Consider the following 18,228-nt stretch of genomic DNA (forward strand, 5'->3'; position numbering starts at 1 on the left):
ATCCTTCACCCACGTTGCTGCACTGAGTCCTCTGCTGGTTCCCAAGAGGACTCTCCAGATGGTTATATGCTCATGTGGTCTGGTCCAAAAGCACGACAAGTACCTGTGCATCGGCTTTCACCTGCAGAGTCTTTGTCATTTACGCCTCCTGATTATTTCTTCATGCAGCCTAAAAATAATTGTTGCTGTCAAAATCACACAATGCCACCCCAGACTACTTGCTCTGCAGATGCAGAACCATATGTCATGATGAGGTCCCCTATTTCTTCTTCTCCACATGGTCGAGCAGCTCGACCATCCCGACTTGCATTGCGCACACTTCCCAGTATGAGCGAGCATCCTCCAGAACCACCTAGCCCACCTGGAGGAGAATATATCCATATATACTTTGGAGAGACAAGGTCCCAAGATACTCTGCCTTTGCCTCCTCCACCTGCTCTTTCAGATTCTAGACCTCAATCTGCTGCTGGAAGTCTATCGTCATCATCTGGGTCGGAACCTCAACAATCTCCAATTTCAGACTACATGAATCTGGACTTTGGCCCTCCATCTCCAAAGTCAAAAGTCTCACCAAAATTATGTTCAAACTCTGACTATACAGAAATGAGTCCACGGAAGTCTCCACCACATTCATCTCCTCCTGTATCCTCAGCTGCTAATCAAACCTTACCTATAGACAGTGCCGTTTCTGGTGGTGTGCAGCGCCTTACTTTGCTCTTGGACCAGATGAATGGAGGCTTTAATTTACACAGTCCTCCCCCAGATCCTAACAGGGGTGCAAAGGTAATTCGGGCAGACCCACAAGGTGGGCGCCGTCGCCACAGTTCGGAGACTTTCTCATCTACAACTCAAGTGACTCCTGTATCTCCTTCATTTGCACACAGTCCGAAGAGGCACAGCTCGGCCTCTGTTGAAAATGTGTCCCTAAGACCTGGAGAGACGTTAGAGGCCGGTGAATGTGGTAGTCCCATGTGCAGGGAAACTTCAGCTGGATTTCAGAATGGACTGAACTATATTGCCATTGAGTTGTCACCTGAAGAGCGAAACCTATTGCTGCTAACACAAGCCTCTTCCAGGGGCCACTTGCCTGCTCTCAGTCTTGCCAGTATGGACATTGGCTCTTACCCAAGCATAGATTTCCTGGGACATCAGATGAAGGGTGCCACCACTGTTAGAGGTGAGACATTACATTTTTTTCTGTCCTCATTTACTGTGTGTATAATCCATTCATGTCATATTTGCAGTACTTGTGTATGATGGAGAACTTTGTGCATCCAGTAACACAGGTATAACGGATGGCTCTTTAATTTGTTAATTAAATGATCATGAAGCCTTACGGTGTGACAGATATGAGTCGCGGGTTATGGAGTGCATTGGTTACTCCATATCCCAGAGCAATACAGTCAAAACTGATACCATCTCATGTGGGGAAAAAAATAACCAGCAGTATTTAGAGGAGTTTGTCTAGTTCAGTGTTTTTCGGAAATGTAAATTATAGCGGTCCACAGTGTTGTAGAGTTGGAATTATCTATACGGGATGCTCCTAAATCATCCTGAGATTATACGGTTGTGTTCAGTCCAGTAAGGTTACTCTCATACATGTTCCTGGCACCACTTTCTTCTGTCTTTTTTTTTTTTTTTTTTTTTTCTTTTCAAAATCTAACAGCAAAATGTCCCATTTTTCTTTTAAGGGAGACTTCAAAGCCTTGATGTCTTTTAACCTTTAACCAGATGGTACATAGACTATTCTCTCTATTCTGTCTGCCAATGACATGGGAATCAAGAGGTCAGCCACCTCTGTCAGCACTATTTTTCCTATGCATGTGATTGTGTTCCTTTATTCCCAATTACAGAAAGCTTAGGTGGTTTTGTGGATCTGTGGTTATGAAGTTTTATCGTTTTTTCTCCTACCATAATTATCTACGTATAATGCTTGTCCCTATTTTAAGATATGGCTCCAGTAGCTATCGTTCGTTCGTACTGTCTTTGATGTGTGCAGCTGCAGTTACCAAATAATGTTTTTTGGACATTCCACTTTAGAAAAAGGCTGTTTGAAAAAATCAAACCAATACATAGGGAGAAATTATACATTCAGCCCGCAGGATTGAGTATTTTAATTTTTACCATTTTTTTATTATTGTGCTGTGCCATGATGGTACAACGCATGGAAGAAGAGAAAAAAAAAAAAAAAAAAATTTTACCTGTTAATGAGTGAATGGCATTCCCATGACAGGGCTTTAATGGACATTCTTAAATGTTTTTACTTGCAAAGTTCCTTTCTCTTTCAATGAATGTACATTACACAAGATGAAATTCATGTGTCTGAAACCGGTTTCATAAACCAAGAGTATGAGCTCCGGAAGTGCCTTGTAATCCTCTTTTGTAAGGGAAAGGTTAAATAAGCAAAATATTTCCACTCTGATTGCAGAAGTAGTCCACAGTTATGGAGGGGAAAGTGTGAATGGCTCCTTAGTCTGCTGTCTCCCCTTCTACAGTTACATTGTAATTTGGATATTGTTTATTGTTGGCATTTATGAATGTCTTCTTTCTGCTGCTCAGAAATTGCTGGTTTTCATTTGCTCGCCAGGCTTTTCCTGCTCAACCATTGAAGAGCAGCTTGTCAGAGATTAGCATTAAACTGGGAGGGGTTCATTATTGTTTAGCTTTGTAAAAGGCTCTTGTGAACTGTGTACTAGTCCCTTTTTTTTTTTTTTTTTTTTTTTCCCCCCAAAGGGACATGCAAGTGACGGTCTGGTTGTGTAGTAAATGATCACTGTATCAAGCCTGCAACTTCTCACTTACTCTTGCATAAAAAATAAATGGAAAATATTAAGAAATTCTACATACACAAACCTCAGAGGAAGGATGAAACCTGCCAAATGTGCAGAAAATATCATTATTGTAGGGCAGCAGTTTCAGCTGTAATTACAAGAATTGCCATCCCGGTGCCTTATAGGAATTCTGTAATTTGTAATTGTGGGTATTTCTTGACAGCCTCTGTTTTACCTCTTGGTACAGTAATTCTACCCACCCCCAGCTTGTTTACCTTAAACCTCCTCCCCCTTCCTCTGACTCCAGGCACCAGACTGTGCTGTAGTCTTTTCATTCATACTTCACAACAGCTCAAAGACATGGTAGGATTGAACCCACTGGTGCCAAGAGCCTTGAAATCTTTTTGCTTTTGGATCTTTTTCCATGTCCAGTTGTCAACTGTTTGTATCAGATCTGGTATTAAAAATAAATAAATAAATAAAAAATAAAAGGCTCTATTAGGGCTCTTGCTCATCTATGAGGGCAATTCTATAAAAATTGAATTGCACTCTGACAAATGTTAAAGCTATGAGTCACAGCTCATCTGCGATTATTTATTTTTTGTCATCTGAAATCGGACTGAGAATAAAATTGCAATGGTCCTTGTGTTTTGGATGAGACTCTCCAATGCATATCAATGGGTGTGAGAAAAAAATCGCACAGCACACTGACCGTGCGAGTGCCGTCCGATATATTTTTTTCTATTTTTTTTTTTTTAATGGGTAAACGTGGATTCACTCTGTGCTGCTGAATAACTGGAAATCCGGGCATATTATAAATAAAAATTTTGTTTTTTATTCATTCATGAATGAATAAGCACCACAATTTATATTGATAATACTCCCAGACTTCTATTTATTCAGCAGCGCAGATTGAATCCACGTTTACCCAGTTTTTATTTTTTTTTCTTCCCCTCCGGTTGGTCACCATTGGACCTGTGGATCTGCTGCAGCGAATACTTCTATAAGCTAAATTTTAGCTCCATCTGGTGAGTACAGTTCAGTCATATTAAACTATTTGTATCCCGGATAAGACCCTATTTGCACTATTTTCTCCAGAAGCACTCAATCCACTTTTTTTTTTTTTTTTTTTTTTTTTTTTTCTTTTAACACACTTATGTCCTTTGAAAAGCCGGCAATTAATCTGCCACGTACAGAAAAATCACAGCGTTAGCCGACAAAATAGAATAGATTTATACACACAGACTAGATGGATATAAAGATGCCAGTGGCATATAATTAGAACAGTGCTTGTGAAATTTACTGTACATGTTTGTTTCTTTACTGAATAAATTATTTTTGGGATCCTCAACATTTTATTAACCAGCAGAGGGAAAGCGGACAGCTGGGGTCAGATGTATATAGCCAGGGAAGGGGGTAATGCCCGTGGAGCTTCCCAGGCTATTCTCATCAGCGCACAGCTGTTTACTTAACCTTTCCTAGTTCTTAAAATCGGGGAATCCCAATATTTAAAAATCAGCAAAGACTAGGCAGACAGCTGTAGGAGGATACTAATAACCTAGGAAGGGGCCATGGATATTTGCCTCCTCTCAGACTAAAAACATCAGCTCTCAGCCGCCACAGAAATGGTGCATCCATACGTTGTCCCAATTCTGGCACTTAGCATCGTTCTTACCACTTGCCCTGGTGTAGTGTCTAGTGGGGTTGATGTCACCTTTTGTATTGTGAGGTGACATCAAGCCCAGACGTTAGAAATGGAGAGGCGTCTATAAGACACCCTCATTACCAACCCCATAGTAATATTATTTAAAAAAAAAACACACACCCAGAATAAAGTCCTTTTAATTGAAAGAATGACCAAGACACCTAATGAATCTAAAATAAACCGTACTCGTGTCATCGCCCAGTCCACTGAAGCCAATGTCCCCTGTAACAGAATTAAAATAATAAACATATTGCCCACCTGTCCACCAAGAAGATGATGATCCATTTGTCCCACGATGCATCTAGCTCTGCTACATCTAGATGGCAGGCTGCATTGTTTCATGATGCAGCTGTATTGCCCGCCATCCAGACACTGAGCTGTGTGCGCTTGCTCAGCGCCTCGCAGGTGAACTCCTTTCACCTTACTGATGTCACCGTCAGCGTGAGAAAATTCTCATGCTCGCCGTGCTGTCAGAAGGGTCCTGTGAGTTCACAGCCAATGAACTCTGTTCAACTCACTGACAGCGCCGTGGGGAAAGTTATAACGGCGCTGACGTGAGTGAGTTGAACTGAGTAAGGCTATTCTAACCACGCTAACTTAATATTAGCTTGATAGATGGTGCTATCCATGCCATGTTTCATCTCTATAGACCGATAAAACTGCGATAAGAAACATGACAACAATATCTACCACCTGGGATCTCCATAGGAGAAAATATGGATCTAATACAATTCTAACAGACCTAGCATATCCCACAACCAGCCCCCATATGAGCTCACCAAAGGAAGGTAACCTGGATCTAATAAAAATAAGAGCTTTGGTGTCTGTCGTTGATCATTCTGGATAACATAGTTCGCTGTGAGTGTTCCATTTTCCTAATCTGAGTGCTTCCCTCCATAAAGGTAATGGCCACAGTAAGGGCCCCTTCACACTGTGCAATCAAAGTCTGAACGAGCGTTCGATTTGTGACGTTTATCCGTCCTCGTTCCGAGGTTGCAAAGTGTGACATGGCGTTACGATTTGCGACGCAGCCCAGCATCGTACGATGTGAAAGAAAGAGCAGAACTTTCTTTCGTCGTAAATGTCTCGCTGTGGCGGTCGAAATCGTAGTATGTGACGGCGGTCATACGAGCTCGTAATGCGACTACGTGGGTTGGGCTTCCGCATACCTGTCTCCTGATTGGGCGTGACGTTTTAGCACGCCCATGCTGGTAATACGTCACGCTCGGAGTCGTAGGACTATGGCGGTGTGAAGGGTAGCGTACGATTGCGACGCGTGACGTTCACATCGCAACTACGTCAGAAAAAGCGTTAACATCGTAGAGTGTGACCGCTGGCTACGAGCTCGTACTGCGATGTCGAATATGACGCAAATGCGTCGTAATCGTAGCAGAATCGACCAGTGTGAAGGGGCCCTTAGTTAAAGTGGCCATACACACTGGAATAGTATGTTCATGGTTGGACAACAACTGAATAAATAATTATCTCATGCTTTTTCATTATGCAGATTTGGCCATAAACATTTTGGTCCATTATCCTTTACTATTACAAAACTTCTTTAGTTCAACTATAGGACAAAAAAATTGTTTTTGACAGAATAATTTCACATGCATGAATATTTCTGTTGCTTTGCCAGAATTAAAATGGGAAGGAAATCCGACAGACCCAGTAAGTCAAAGGGATGAAAAATCTATTGCTCTAATGTGAACAGAGATGTATAATTTTAGCATGGCTGTTTCTTGTATTCACCTACTAGCAGATGGAAATGCTGACATACAGTAGGTCTTAATAAATAATCTAATACAAAAAAAACTCCAAACCTAAACATCAGAAATGTCACAGAGATAAAAAAAAAAAAAATTGCTTTGTTTATTATTGAGATGCTCAAACAAAAGGCAAATTGACAGCGGAACACCCTGAAACCCCATTAAAACCATCCTAGAAATGTCAGCTTAATTATCCTGGCTTATGGCATGTTAGGCTATTATAAGATTCCACTGAGAGCTTTCCCTTTAATATTTTGTGCTTGGCCAGATAATTCCTCCTCATTTTCCTCTCTAGGCACTCTGAGTGAGATTGGTATCTTGACAGGCAATGACAACAACATGTCCTTATATAGAACCCTTGTATTCTGCCGAAATCAAGCAGTGCATGCTTTAGCCCTGGCCACGTCACATCTATGTTCTATGCTAGAGATTGTAGCAAGCATCTGGAGGCTTAGGAAACACAATTACTACAGGCACAGTCCCAGACTGCAGCCCAGATACTGAATCTCTATTTAGTGATTATTAATACCCATAGGTTAAGTAAAGTAGATGTATAATGTTGCAATGGATTTTCCTGGAGGCATATAGTACACAACAAGACTCTTATTAAAAATAAATGTTAATGAAATGAGAAATTGTGTACATTTTGACAGCATCGGCAACTGCAATAAATGAATTGTAACATTTGAGAAATTTATGGAGAATGCAATATTTACTTTATAGGCTTGTCCAAGTAGTCTATGAATGATACATTGATGACATCTGCCACATTGTATATCAGGTGGACAAGGAACAACCGTCATAGTAAACAGGCCCCGTCTAAAGGTTGGGATGGACACCGCAAACTCTACGGTGACATACTTGGCTCCATATGGCACTGTACTTTAGAAATGCTTTGAGCACCATATAAAATATACCACACACATATCTCAATTCTGGGGTCTGTTGTGCCCACAGTCATGTCTTCTTTCTAAGAAGAGACCGGTTTGAAATAACATTTTTATTTAAAATTGCATTATTATTCTTTTTCCCAATCATTTGCATTGCCACAGATGAAATCTACTAAAATGTGTGTGTGATTGTCAACTAGACACATAAAAAAGAAAACTACTTAATAACAATGCGGGAAAATATTCAAGTCTGAAGCTAAACTGAATCTTGAGATTCTATCCATAGGGTCCCACATACAAAAGATTGTTTAGACTGTGATTCATTCAAAATCGATTTTATGTAAAGAATAAATCGTTGTTTTGGCTTTTTATCATAGCTGATAGAGCATAGGGAACAGTCAAGAAATGTAAAAAAAAAAAATATTTTTTTTTTCTTTTGTTTTTGTCCTGACATGTTGATTTGTGTTATTGTGATAGTGTTTTTGTAATTTCTTAGAATTTACATTTGCAGTGTTCGGGGCAGTTACAGAGCTGTTTATGTTGACTTTTCATTTAGTGTTCAGGAGCAGCAATGGTCAGCCTGACCTGTCACTGGAATGAATTATTTTATTTCAAACAAAAAAAGAAAAGAAAAAAGCCAGCTCACCGATAGATGTAAGAGGCACGGAACTTCGTCCTGACACGACGTAGTGGAATCCCAAAAACAAAGAAAAGTTATTCCAGCTTCTTGATAAAATTTAGTTTTTAATCCAACATATTAAAATCAAAAAGGACACACTCCTGGGACAATGCCATAACACATGTGAAGAGAGCTACGCGTTTTGACCTGATGGTCTTTGTCACAGCTGTGACAAAGACCGTCAGGTCGAAACGCGTAGCTCTCTTCACATGTGTTATGGCATTGTCCCAGGAGTGTGTCCTTTTTGATTTTAATATGTTGGATTAAAATCTAAATTCTAATGAATTATTTTACAAGCACTAGCTTCAAAATCAAATGTTTGGTGCAAAACTTAGAGCATGTGACCCTGAGATCTTTCCCTCCTGCACACGATAAGTGCATCGGTTAAGTAACAGTAATGACAGCCATTCTGGTCTGACTTGTACACTCCTGTCACAGCAGGATGAGTCTGGTGTGTGTGTGCTTTAGCTAGTGTCGAACAAAAATATACTCTTTGAACTAGACAGCAGTTACGCCTAACACACAGCATTATGACCTGACTCCACATTGGATGTCCCCAGTGATACAATGTACATGCTGTCTTTTTTTTAAATCTAGTAACCTTCCTTGTTCTACATGAAAAATAATATATTGGCTAAATATTGTAATTCCTAAAACTTGTCTGGGCTGTTGCGATCACGGTCTGGTTCAGCAATAGGCTTGGTTGCACATTTGTGGGAACATCTGTGTATTACTGGCATACATCAGTAACCACAACAAGTAACTGTCAAATTTTTTTTTTTATTTCAATTTTTACCTGCTATACGTAAAGCTGTGTAAGGCTACATTCACATTTGCGGTCCGCGCCGCAGCGGCGCCGCATGCGTCATGCGCCCCTATATTTAACATGGGGGCGCATGGACATGCGGTGCACTTGCGTTTTGCGCCACATGCGTCACTGCGGCGCACGCGTCCGGGCGCAGAGGACGCAGCAAGTTGCATTTTTGCTGCGTCCAAAGTCAATAGAAAAAAGGACGCATGCGGCGCAAAACGCAGCGTTGTGCATGCGTTTTGCCGCGTTTTTGTTTGCGTTGTGGCGCCGACGCTGCGGCGCACAACTCAAATGTGAACGTAGCCTTAAGAAGTCAGAGACAAATTGGCAGGAGTAAGGGGCTTTCATATTACCAAATTTATAATTAATTCCGATGTCTATAGGTTGCAGAAGTTTTAATTCAGCAAACTCCTAGTATGAGGGTATGTTTCCACATTCAGGAAACCTTCAGGATTTGCTGTGGATTGGATGCTGCGTACAGCTGCAGCGTCCAATCCGCAGCGTCCAGATGTTGCAGCATAGTGGATGGGATTTAATGAAATCGTGTCTCCACTATACGTGCAGGGCCGCATCCGGACATGCGGAGCATCTTTATAGACAGCAGCATGTCTGCTTATCTTGCGGAGACACTCCATCTCCGCAAAATAAATAACCCAGTCTATGAATACGATGCGGTGATTCTGCATGTGTTTAACCCCTTTACCCCCAAGGGTGGTATGCACGTTAATGACCGGGCCAATTTTTACAATTCTGACCACTGTCCCTTTATGAGGTTATAACTCTGGAACGCTTCAACGGATCTTGGCGATTCTGACACTGTTTTCTCGTGACATATTATACTTCAAATTTCTTCGATATAACTTGCGTTTATTTGTGAAAAAAACGGAAATTTAGCGAAAATTTTGAAAATTTCGCAATTTTCCACCTTTGAATTTTTATGCCCTTAAATCACAGAGATATGTCACACAAAATACTTAATGGGTAACATTTCCCACATGTCTACTTTACATCAGCACAATTTGGGAACCAAATTTTTTTTTTGGTAGGGAGTTATAAGGGTTAAAAGTTGACCAGCAATTCCTCATTTTTACAACACCATTTTTTTTTTTTAGGGACCACATCTCATTTGAAGTCATTTTGAGGGGTCTATATGATAGAAAATACCCAAGTGTGACACCATTCTAAAAACTGCACCCCTCAAGGTGCTCAAAACCACATTCAATAAATTTATTAACCCTTCAGGTGTTTCACAGGAATTTTTGGAATGTTTAAATAAAAATTAACATTTACATTTTTTTTACACAAAATTTGTTTCAGCTCCAATTTGTTTTATTTTACCAAGGGTAACAGGAGAAAATGGACCCCAAAAGTTGTTGTACAATTTGTGCTGAGTACGCTGATACCCCATATGTGGGGGAAAACCACTGTTTGGGCGCACCGCAGAGCTCGGAAGGGAAGGAGCGCCATTTGACTTTTCAATGCAAAGTTGACTGGAATTAAGCTGGGATGCTATGTTGCGTTTGGAGAGCCCCTCATGTGCCTTAATATTGAAACCCCCCACAAGTGACCCCATATTGGAAACTAGACCTCTCAAGGAACTTATCTAGATGTGTTGTGAGAACTTTGAACCCCCAAGTGTTTCACTACAGTTTATAACGCAGAGCCGTGAAAATAAAAAATATTTTTTTCCACAAAAATGATTTTTTAGCCCCCAGTTTTGTATTTTCCCAAGGGTAACAGGAGAAATTGGACCCCAAAAGTTGTTGTCCAATTTGTCCTGAGTATGCTGATACCCCATATGTCAGAGGGAACCACTGTTTGGGCGCATGGCAGAGCTCGGAAGGGAAGGAGTGCCATTTGGAATGCAGACTTAGATGGATTGGTCTGCAGGCGTCACATTGCATTTGCAGAGCCCCTGATGTACCCAAACAGTAGAAATCCCCAAAAGTGACCCCATATTGGAAACTAGACCTTCCAAGGAACTTATCTAGATGTGTTGTGAGAACTTTGAACCCCCAAGTTTTTCACTACAGTTTACAACGCAGAGCCATGAAAATAAAAAAACTTTTTTTTTCCCACAAAAATGATTTTTAGCCCCCCAAATTTATATTTTCCCAAGGGTAACGAGAACTTGGACCCCAAAAGCTGTTGTCCAATTTGTTCCGAGTACGCTGATGCCCCATATGTTGGGGTAAACCCCTGTTTGGGCGCACGGGAAAGCTCGGAAGGGAAGGAGCACTGTTTTACTTTTTCAATGCAGAATTGTCTGGAATTGAGCTCGGACGCCATGTCGCGTTTGGAGAGCCCCTGATGTGCCTAAACAGTGGAAACTTCCCAATTCTAAATGAAACCCTAATCCAAACACACCCCTAACCCTGACACACCCCTAACTCTAATCCCAACCCTAATCCCAGCCGTATATGTAATCCAAACCCTAACTTTAGCCCCAACCTTAACCCTAACTTTAGCTCCAACCCTAGCCCTTGCCCTAGCCCTAACTCTAACCCTAACCCTAATGGGAAAATGGAAATAAATACATTTTTTTTTAATTTTATTATTTTCCCTAACTAAGGGGGTGATGAAGGGGGGTTTGATTTACTTTTATAGCATTTTTTTATAGCGGATTTTTGTGATTGGCAGCCGTCACATACTAAAAGACGCTTTTTATAGCAAAAATGTTTTTGCGTCTCCACATTTTGAGAGCTATAATTTTTCCATATTTTGGTCCACAGAGTCATGTGAGGTCTTGTTTTTTGCGGGACGAGCAGGGCCGTATTTAGAGTTGCTGCTCTAGGCACTTTTAGCGCTCCCTCCCCCATTGGTGAGTATGACACTATCGGCAGTGATTTTGGCAAGAATCGCTGTTGTGAAAATAGCCTTTTGCAGCAGATCGGGCAGTTTTTTCGCATCTGCCGCATAACGGATCACTTACGGCAACACTGCGTTTGGCTTCATTCATTCCCTATGGGATTTGCGGCACTTGTTGTGATCTGGCAAATGCGGTACCATACCTCCCAACTCTTGAAGGGAAAGAGGTATAAAGGTTGCGGCGCACTACGTCTCCGCGGCAAATTTTAGGCCACGCCTCTGACCACACCCATTTCACAACTAGTCACACCTATATCCAAGTCCCAACCACACCCATTTAGCACTGCTGATCACACTGTTTCATATACAATAATTATAACCCCCAAAAAAATATGGCCACACAATGCTCCATACTGTATAATGACCCCTCATGATGTTCAGTACTGTATAATGGCCACACATGATGCTCCATACTGTATAATGGCCACACATGATGCTCCATACTGTATGACCACAGTGCTCCACTGTATGACCGTACATGATGCTCAATACTGTATAATGGCCACACATGATGCTCCATACTGTATAATGACTGCACATGATGCTCCATACTGTATAATGACCCCACGTGATGTTCAATACTGTATAATGGCCACACATGATGCTCCATACTTTATAAGGGCCACATATGATGCTACATGCATACTGTATAATGGCCCACCCCCCCTCCCATCCTGTATGCGTGGCTCATCTCCCCCTCCCTCCCTGTATGCATGGGTGGCTCTGGCTCATCTCCCACCCCCCCCCCCCCTGTATGCGTGGCCCATCTCCCCCTCCCTCCCTGTATGCATGGGTGGCTCTGGCTCATCTCCCATCCCCCCCTGTATGTGTGGCTCATCTCCCCCTCCCTCCCTGTATGCATGGGTGGCTCTGGCTCATCTCCCCCTCCCAGGCTGTATGCGTGGCTCATCTCCCGCTCCCTCCCTGTATGCACGGGTGGCTGGCTCATCTCCCATCCCCCCCCCCTCCCTCCCTGTATGCATGGGTGGCTGGCTCATCTCCCATCCCCCCCCCCTATGCGTGGCTCATCTCCCCCTCCCTCTGTATGCATGAGTGCAGGCGGCTCAGACTCGTCTTTTCCCATCCCCCCCCCCCCCAATGCGAGGCTCATCGCCTGCCCCGCCGCCCCCCATCCACGGTCCTGCTTCTTCCTCCCCGGCTCCCCCCGTCCTCCCTGGCTGACGGCTGTCATCATCATACTCACCTCACACCGCGCAGAAGAACTGAATCCCGGCCGGCTCCACCTCTGTCCCGACTCCCAGCGGCGGCGCAGCACCCTCGTCCTGTGTGAGCGCCGCGGTCAGGTGGTACCGCTCATTAAGTTCATGAATATGCATGCATGTCATGAACCTTAATCAGCGGTACCATGTGACCGCTCACACAGGACAAGGCGAGGGCGTGCAGTCACTGAGAGCAGACCAGGCATCGCTGGAGCAGGTGAGGTGAGTATGATTGTATCATGATGTCTTCAAGGGGGCAAGGAGGCAGCGGCGGGCGGAGGGGGGGGGGGTGACCCCGGCCGGACCGAACTCTTATTAAAAAAAAACAAAAAAAACCACATACCTGCTCAGGTGCCGCCCCGCCCTAGGCACGTGCCCTCTATTGCCTAGTGGCAAATACGGCCCTGGGGACGAGTTGACGTTTTTATTGGTAACATTTTCGGACACGTGACAGTTTTTGATCGCTTTTTATTCCGATTTTTGTGAGGCAGAATGACAAAAAAACAGCTATTCATGAATTTCTTTTGGGGGAGGCGTTTATACCGTTCCACTTTGGTAAAATTGATAAAGCAGTTTTATTCTTCAGGTCAGTACGATTACAGCGATACCTCATTTATATCTTTTTTTATGCTTTGGCGCTTTTATACGATAAAAACTATTTTATAGAATAAGTATTTTGGCATCGCTTTATTCTGAGGACTATAACTTTTTTTTTTTTTCTCTGATGACGCTGTATGGCAGCTCGTTTTTTGCGGGACAAGATGACGTTTTCAGCGGTACCATGGTTATTTATATCCGTCTTCTTGATCGCGTGTTATTCCACTTTTTGTTAAGCGGTATGATAATAAAGCGTTGTTTTTTTGCCTCGTTTTTTTTCCTACGGTGTTCACTGAAGGGGTTAACTAGTGATATAGTTTTATAGGTACGGTCGTTACGGACGCGGCGATACTAAATATGTGTACTTTTGTTTTTGTTTTTTTTATTATTTAGATAAAGAAATGTATTTATGGGAGTAATATATATATATATATATATATATATATATATATATATATATATATATATATATATATATATATATATATATATATATATATATATATATATATATATATATATATATATATATATATATATTTTTAACACATGTGGAAATTTTTTTTTTTACTTTGTCCCAGGGGGGGACATCACAGATCGCTGATCTGACAGTTTGCACAGCACTCTGTCAGATCACCCATCTGACTTACAGCACTGCAGGCTTACCAAGCGCCTGCTCTGAGCAGGCACTCGGTAAGCCACCTGCCTCCCTGCAGGACCCAGATGCCGCGGCCATTTTGGATCTGGGCACCTGCAGCGAGGAGGAGGTAAGAGACGCTCGGAGCAACGCGATCACATCACGTTGCTCCAGGGGTCTCAGGGAAGCACGCAGGAGCCCCCTCCCTGCGCGATGCTTCCCTGTACCGCCGGCACACCGCGATCATGTTTGATCGCGGTGTGCCGGGGGTTAATGTGCCGGGGGCGGTCCGTGACCGCTCCTGGCACATAGTGCCGGATGTCAGCTGCGATAGTCAGCTGACACTCGGCCGCGCTCCCCCCGTGAGCGCGGCCGATCGCGCTGGACGTACTATCCCGTCGGTGGTCATACGGGCCCACCTCACCTCGACGGGATAGTACGTCCAATGTCAGAAAGGGGTTAATGATCACATGCGGAATCACCACACATACAACAGGGGGCGGAGCGGGGTATCCGCTGTGTCCAAAGCTCAGAGCTTCCAGACCATGGGAACATACCCTGAGGATGTCTATACACATCTTAACTTTTTTTTGTATGTGGTTTTTTTTTTTTAACTTTTACAATGGTAACCAGGGTAAACATCGGGTTACTAAGCGCGGCCCTGCGCTTAGTAACCCGATGTTTACCCTGGTTACCAGTGAAGACATCGCTGGATCGGTGTCACACACACCGATTCAGCGATGTCAGCGGGAGATCCAGCGACGAAATAAAGTTCTGGACTTTCAGCAACGACCAGCGATCTCACAGCGGGATCCTGATCGCTGCTGCGTGTCAAACACAACGATATAGCTATCCAGGACGCTGCAACGTCACGGATCGCTATCGTTATCGTTGTAAAGTCGCTTAGTGTGAAGGTACCTTAAGGGCCCCATTATGGTTTAGCAATGGCTGGTGTATATTTCTGGGGTCTCTATCACTGACTCAGAAACTTTACTAAGAAAAGGTTTTTCTTCTATTCTCATGGGGGGATAAAGATTTGTGTTTCTGGATAAATATAGTTACAAAGAAGAGTTTAGAATAAACTGTCATGATATTATGAAAGGAGCGTTTGTTTCAATCGGCCTAGAACAATTGTCGCTTAAGGCATAGGAAGCGCTTAGGATGAGGATTCCCTCTGAGTACTTTGAAGATAGCAGGGCAAGCTTACATTCAATATATATATATATATATATATATATTTTGTTTGTTTTGTTTATCTTGAGAAATGAATGTTTTGGTTCACATTTGTTTTTGTAGCTTAGAGTAAGGGTATGTGCACACGTTCAGGATTTCTTGCAGAAATTTCCTGAAGAAAACCGGAAATTTTCAGCAAGAAATCCGCATTTTTTTTTTTTTTGCGTTTTTTTTCCGTTTTTTTCGCGTTTTTTTAGCATTCTGCAAGCGTAATTAGCTTGCAGAATGCTAAAGTTTTCCAAGCGATCTGTAGCATCGCTTGGAAAACTGACTGACAAGTTGGTCACACTTGTCAAACATACTGTTTGACAAGTGTGACCAACTTTTTACTATAGATGCAGCTTATGCAGCATCTATAGTAAAAGATAGAATGTTTAAAAATAATAAAAAAAATAAAAAAATGCTTATACTCACCCAGACATCTCATCAGCGGCGTCCGTTCGTCTTCCTATAGCTGGTCTGTGCGCACAGGGCCTTCCGTGACGTCACGGTCACGTGAGCGGTCACATGACCACTCACGACCAATCACAGGACAGTGACGTCATCGGCAAGGTCCTTCGCCGCACATCAGCTACAGGAACCGAACGGCAGCGTGCAGCGGTGAGGCGGGAACACTGCGCGGGACATCGAGGGTGAGTATAGGACTATTTTTTATTTTATTTCTTATTTTTTGACCACTTATATGGTGCCCAGTGCGTGGAGGAGAGTCTCCTCTCCTCCACCCTGGGTACCAACCGCACATAATCTGCTTACTTCCCGCATGGTGTGCACAGCCCCGTGCGGGAAGTAAGCAGATCAATGGACTCCTAGGTGTGCGGAATCCCTGCAATTCCGCATTTTTAATGAACATGTTGCTTTTTTTTCCACTATGCGATTTTTTTCGCGGAAAAAATCGCAACATTTGCACAAAAAAATGCGGAATACCTTGTAAATAATAGGAGGCATATGTTAGCGTTTTTTTCGCGGTTTTATCACGTTTTTATAGCGAAAAAACGCGAAAAAAACGCTAAAAATCCTGAACGTGTGCACATGGCCTAAAGCTGGAATCATTGTTTCAATCTCTCTGATATGGTAGTATGCTTCCTCCCTCCTCCCCCCGCAAATAAAACTATGTGCACACAGTGTCTTTTTCAGGTGGGTCCACTCCAAAACTCGACTGGAAGCACCCAGAAGATGCTCAAAAGCATGAAAATCTGCATTTATATGTAAAATTGACCTTATGTTCATATGTTAAGCTTTTTTTTTTTTTTTAAATTTACCGGCTTATAAGACGACCCTCCCAACTTTTCTAGTTAAAATATAAACTCTTCTTAAAAGTCGGGGGTTGTCTAATACGCCTTATCTAAAAAAAAAAAAAAAAACCCTGGTGTGCTGGCCCCAGCTGCCAAATTATCCTCAACCATTTCCCACAATCCATCTCTTCTGACCTAGCAGTCTGGACTATAAATTTAGAAACATCCTTAGGGGTGCACGCATGTGGGGGTGCACGCAAGCGTCCCAGAAGCAAAGCATCACGAAGATAAGCGTCGTGATACAGCAGTTATTCCATGGCAGTTAGTCAGGGCAGGAGTCAAGTAACCACACTCTGCTCTCCCTTCTATCCATGTACTTTATTCCTATCCTCTTATGTTCCCTTGCAATCCACTTTCACCGCCCAATCCCCCCTCCATCAAGACTCATACATCAGCTCCTCACTCCTTCCCTCTCCCATGTACAGCTCCCATGCACTTCTCACCTTCTTGAAAAACCTCAGTCCATCTTGCCCAAACACACTGGGCAAAAAAACCATGCAATTCCAAAAACTACTTGCTCTTTATCTTCCTACTCCTACTGATTTCAGGGGACATCTCCCCCAACCCCGGTCCACCATCCGCCAACCTCAACCCCTACCCTACCTCACATCGAAACCTTAATAATCTTACTAATATTAATTGCACTCCTTCATCTCCTTTTAATTGTGCCCTTTGGAATCCACGGTTTGTATGCAACAAGCTTCCTTTCCTGCACAATTACTTTCTGAAAAACTCTCTGAATCTGTTGGCCCTCACGGAAACATGGGTTCAAGATTCTGACACTGTCTCTCCTGCTGCCATTTCCCATAGTGGCTTACAATTCTCCCATTCCCCGAGACACACAAACAGACCTGGTGGTGGAGTCGGCATACTCCTATCCCCACAATGCACTTTCCAGGTCATCCCCCAGTTCCATCACTCTCATTCCCTTCTTTTGAAGTCCACACCATCAGGCTCTTTCGTCCCCTCTCCCTCAGAGTAGCTGTCATATACCGGCCCCCAGGCTCATCCACCCACTTCCTGGACCATTTCTCTGCCTAGCTGCCGCACTTCATGTCCTGGGAGACTTCAGCATCCCCATTAACAGCCCCACCTCCACATCTGCATCCCAGCTTCTATCACTAACCACGTCTCTAGGCCTCTCACAGCTCTCAACCTCAAACACACAAAGACGGTAACACCCTGGACCTGGCCTTTGTCCGGCTCTGTTCATCTCCTACCTAGATAACTCACCGCTTCCCCTCTCTGACCACAACATTCTCTCCTTCACACTCACAAATCCTCGCTCACCCCAGCACCCTCCTACCTACCATTCAGTCAGAATTCTACAAGCCATTAACCCTCATACACTTTCAGACTCCCTACACTCATCATTGTCCCCAGTCTCTTCTTTTTCCTGTCCTGATCTGGCTGTACATCACTTCAATGACACTCTCAGAAGCACCCTTGACCAAGTAGCTCCCCTCACCCTCACAACCTCAAAACACAGATTGAAACAGCCCTGGCTCACATTGCAAACCCGATTTCTCCAGCGATGCTCTAGGTGTGCTGAACGCTTTTGGAGGAAAACACGCACACCAGAAGACTTCATGCACTTCAAATTTATGTTAAGGACCTATAACTCTGCCCTTCACCTCGCCAAATAGACCTACTTCACCACCCTGATCTCCTCACTATCCAACAACCCCAAGAAACTTTTTGACACCTTTCACTCCCTCCTGAGCCAAAAGCACAAGCCCCATCAGACATTTGTGCTGAT

General features: G+C 43.2%; 1 protein-coding gene across 2 annotated transcripts in view; it reads left to right on the forward strand.

Annotated features, from left to right (window-relative positions):
* The window catches only part of IRS2 (insulin receptor substrate 2), a 35,788-nt gene that overhangs the window by 3,088 nt on the left and 14,472 nt on the right, over positions 1-18,228 (forward strand). For both annotated transcript variants that reach the window (XM_077297016.1, XM_077297017.1), the window contains exon 2: positions 1-1,177. This exon is cut by the window's left edge and continues 1,948 nt beyond it. In XM_077297016.1, coding sequence (XP_077153131.1) covers positions 1-1,177 — 1,177 coding nt within the window. The remainder of the gene's footprint in view (positions 1,178-18,228) is intronic.

This window comes from Ranitomeya variabilis, chromosome 3 (assembly GCF_051348905.1).
Source record: "Ranitomeya variabilis isolate aRanVar5 chromosome 3, aRanVar5.hap1, whole genome shotgun sequence".
In the NCBI taxonomy this organism is placed as follows: Eukaryota; Metazoa; Chordata; class Amphibia; order Anura; family Dendrobatidae; genus Ranitomeya; species Ranitomeya variabilis.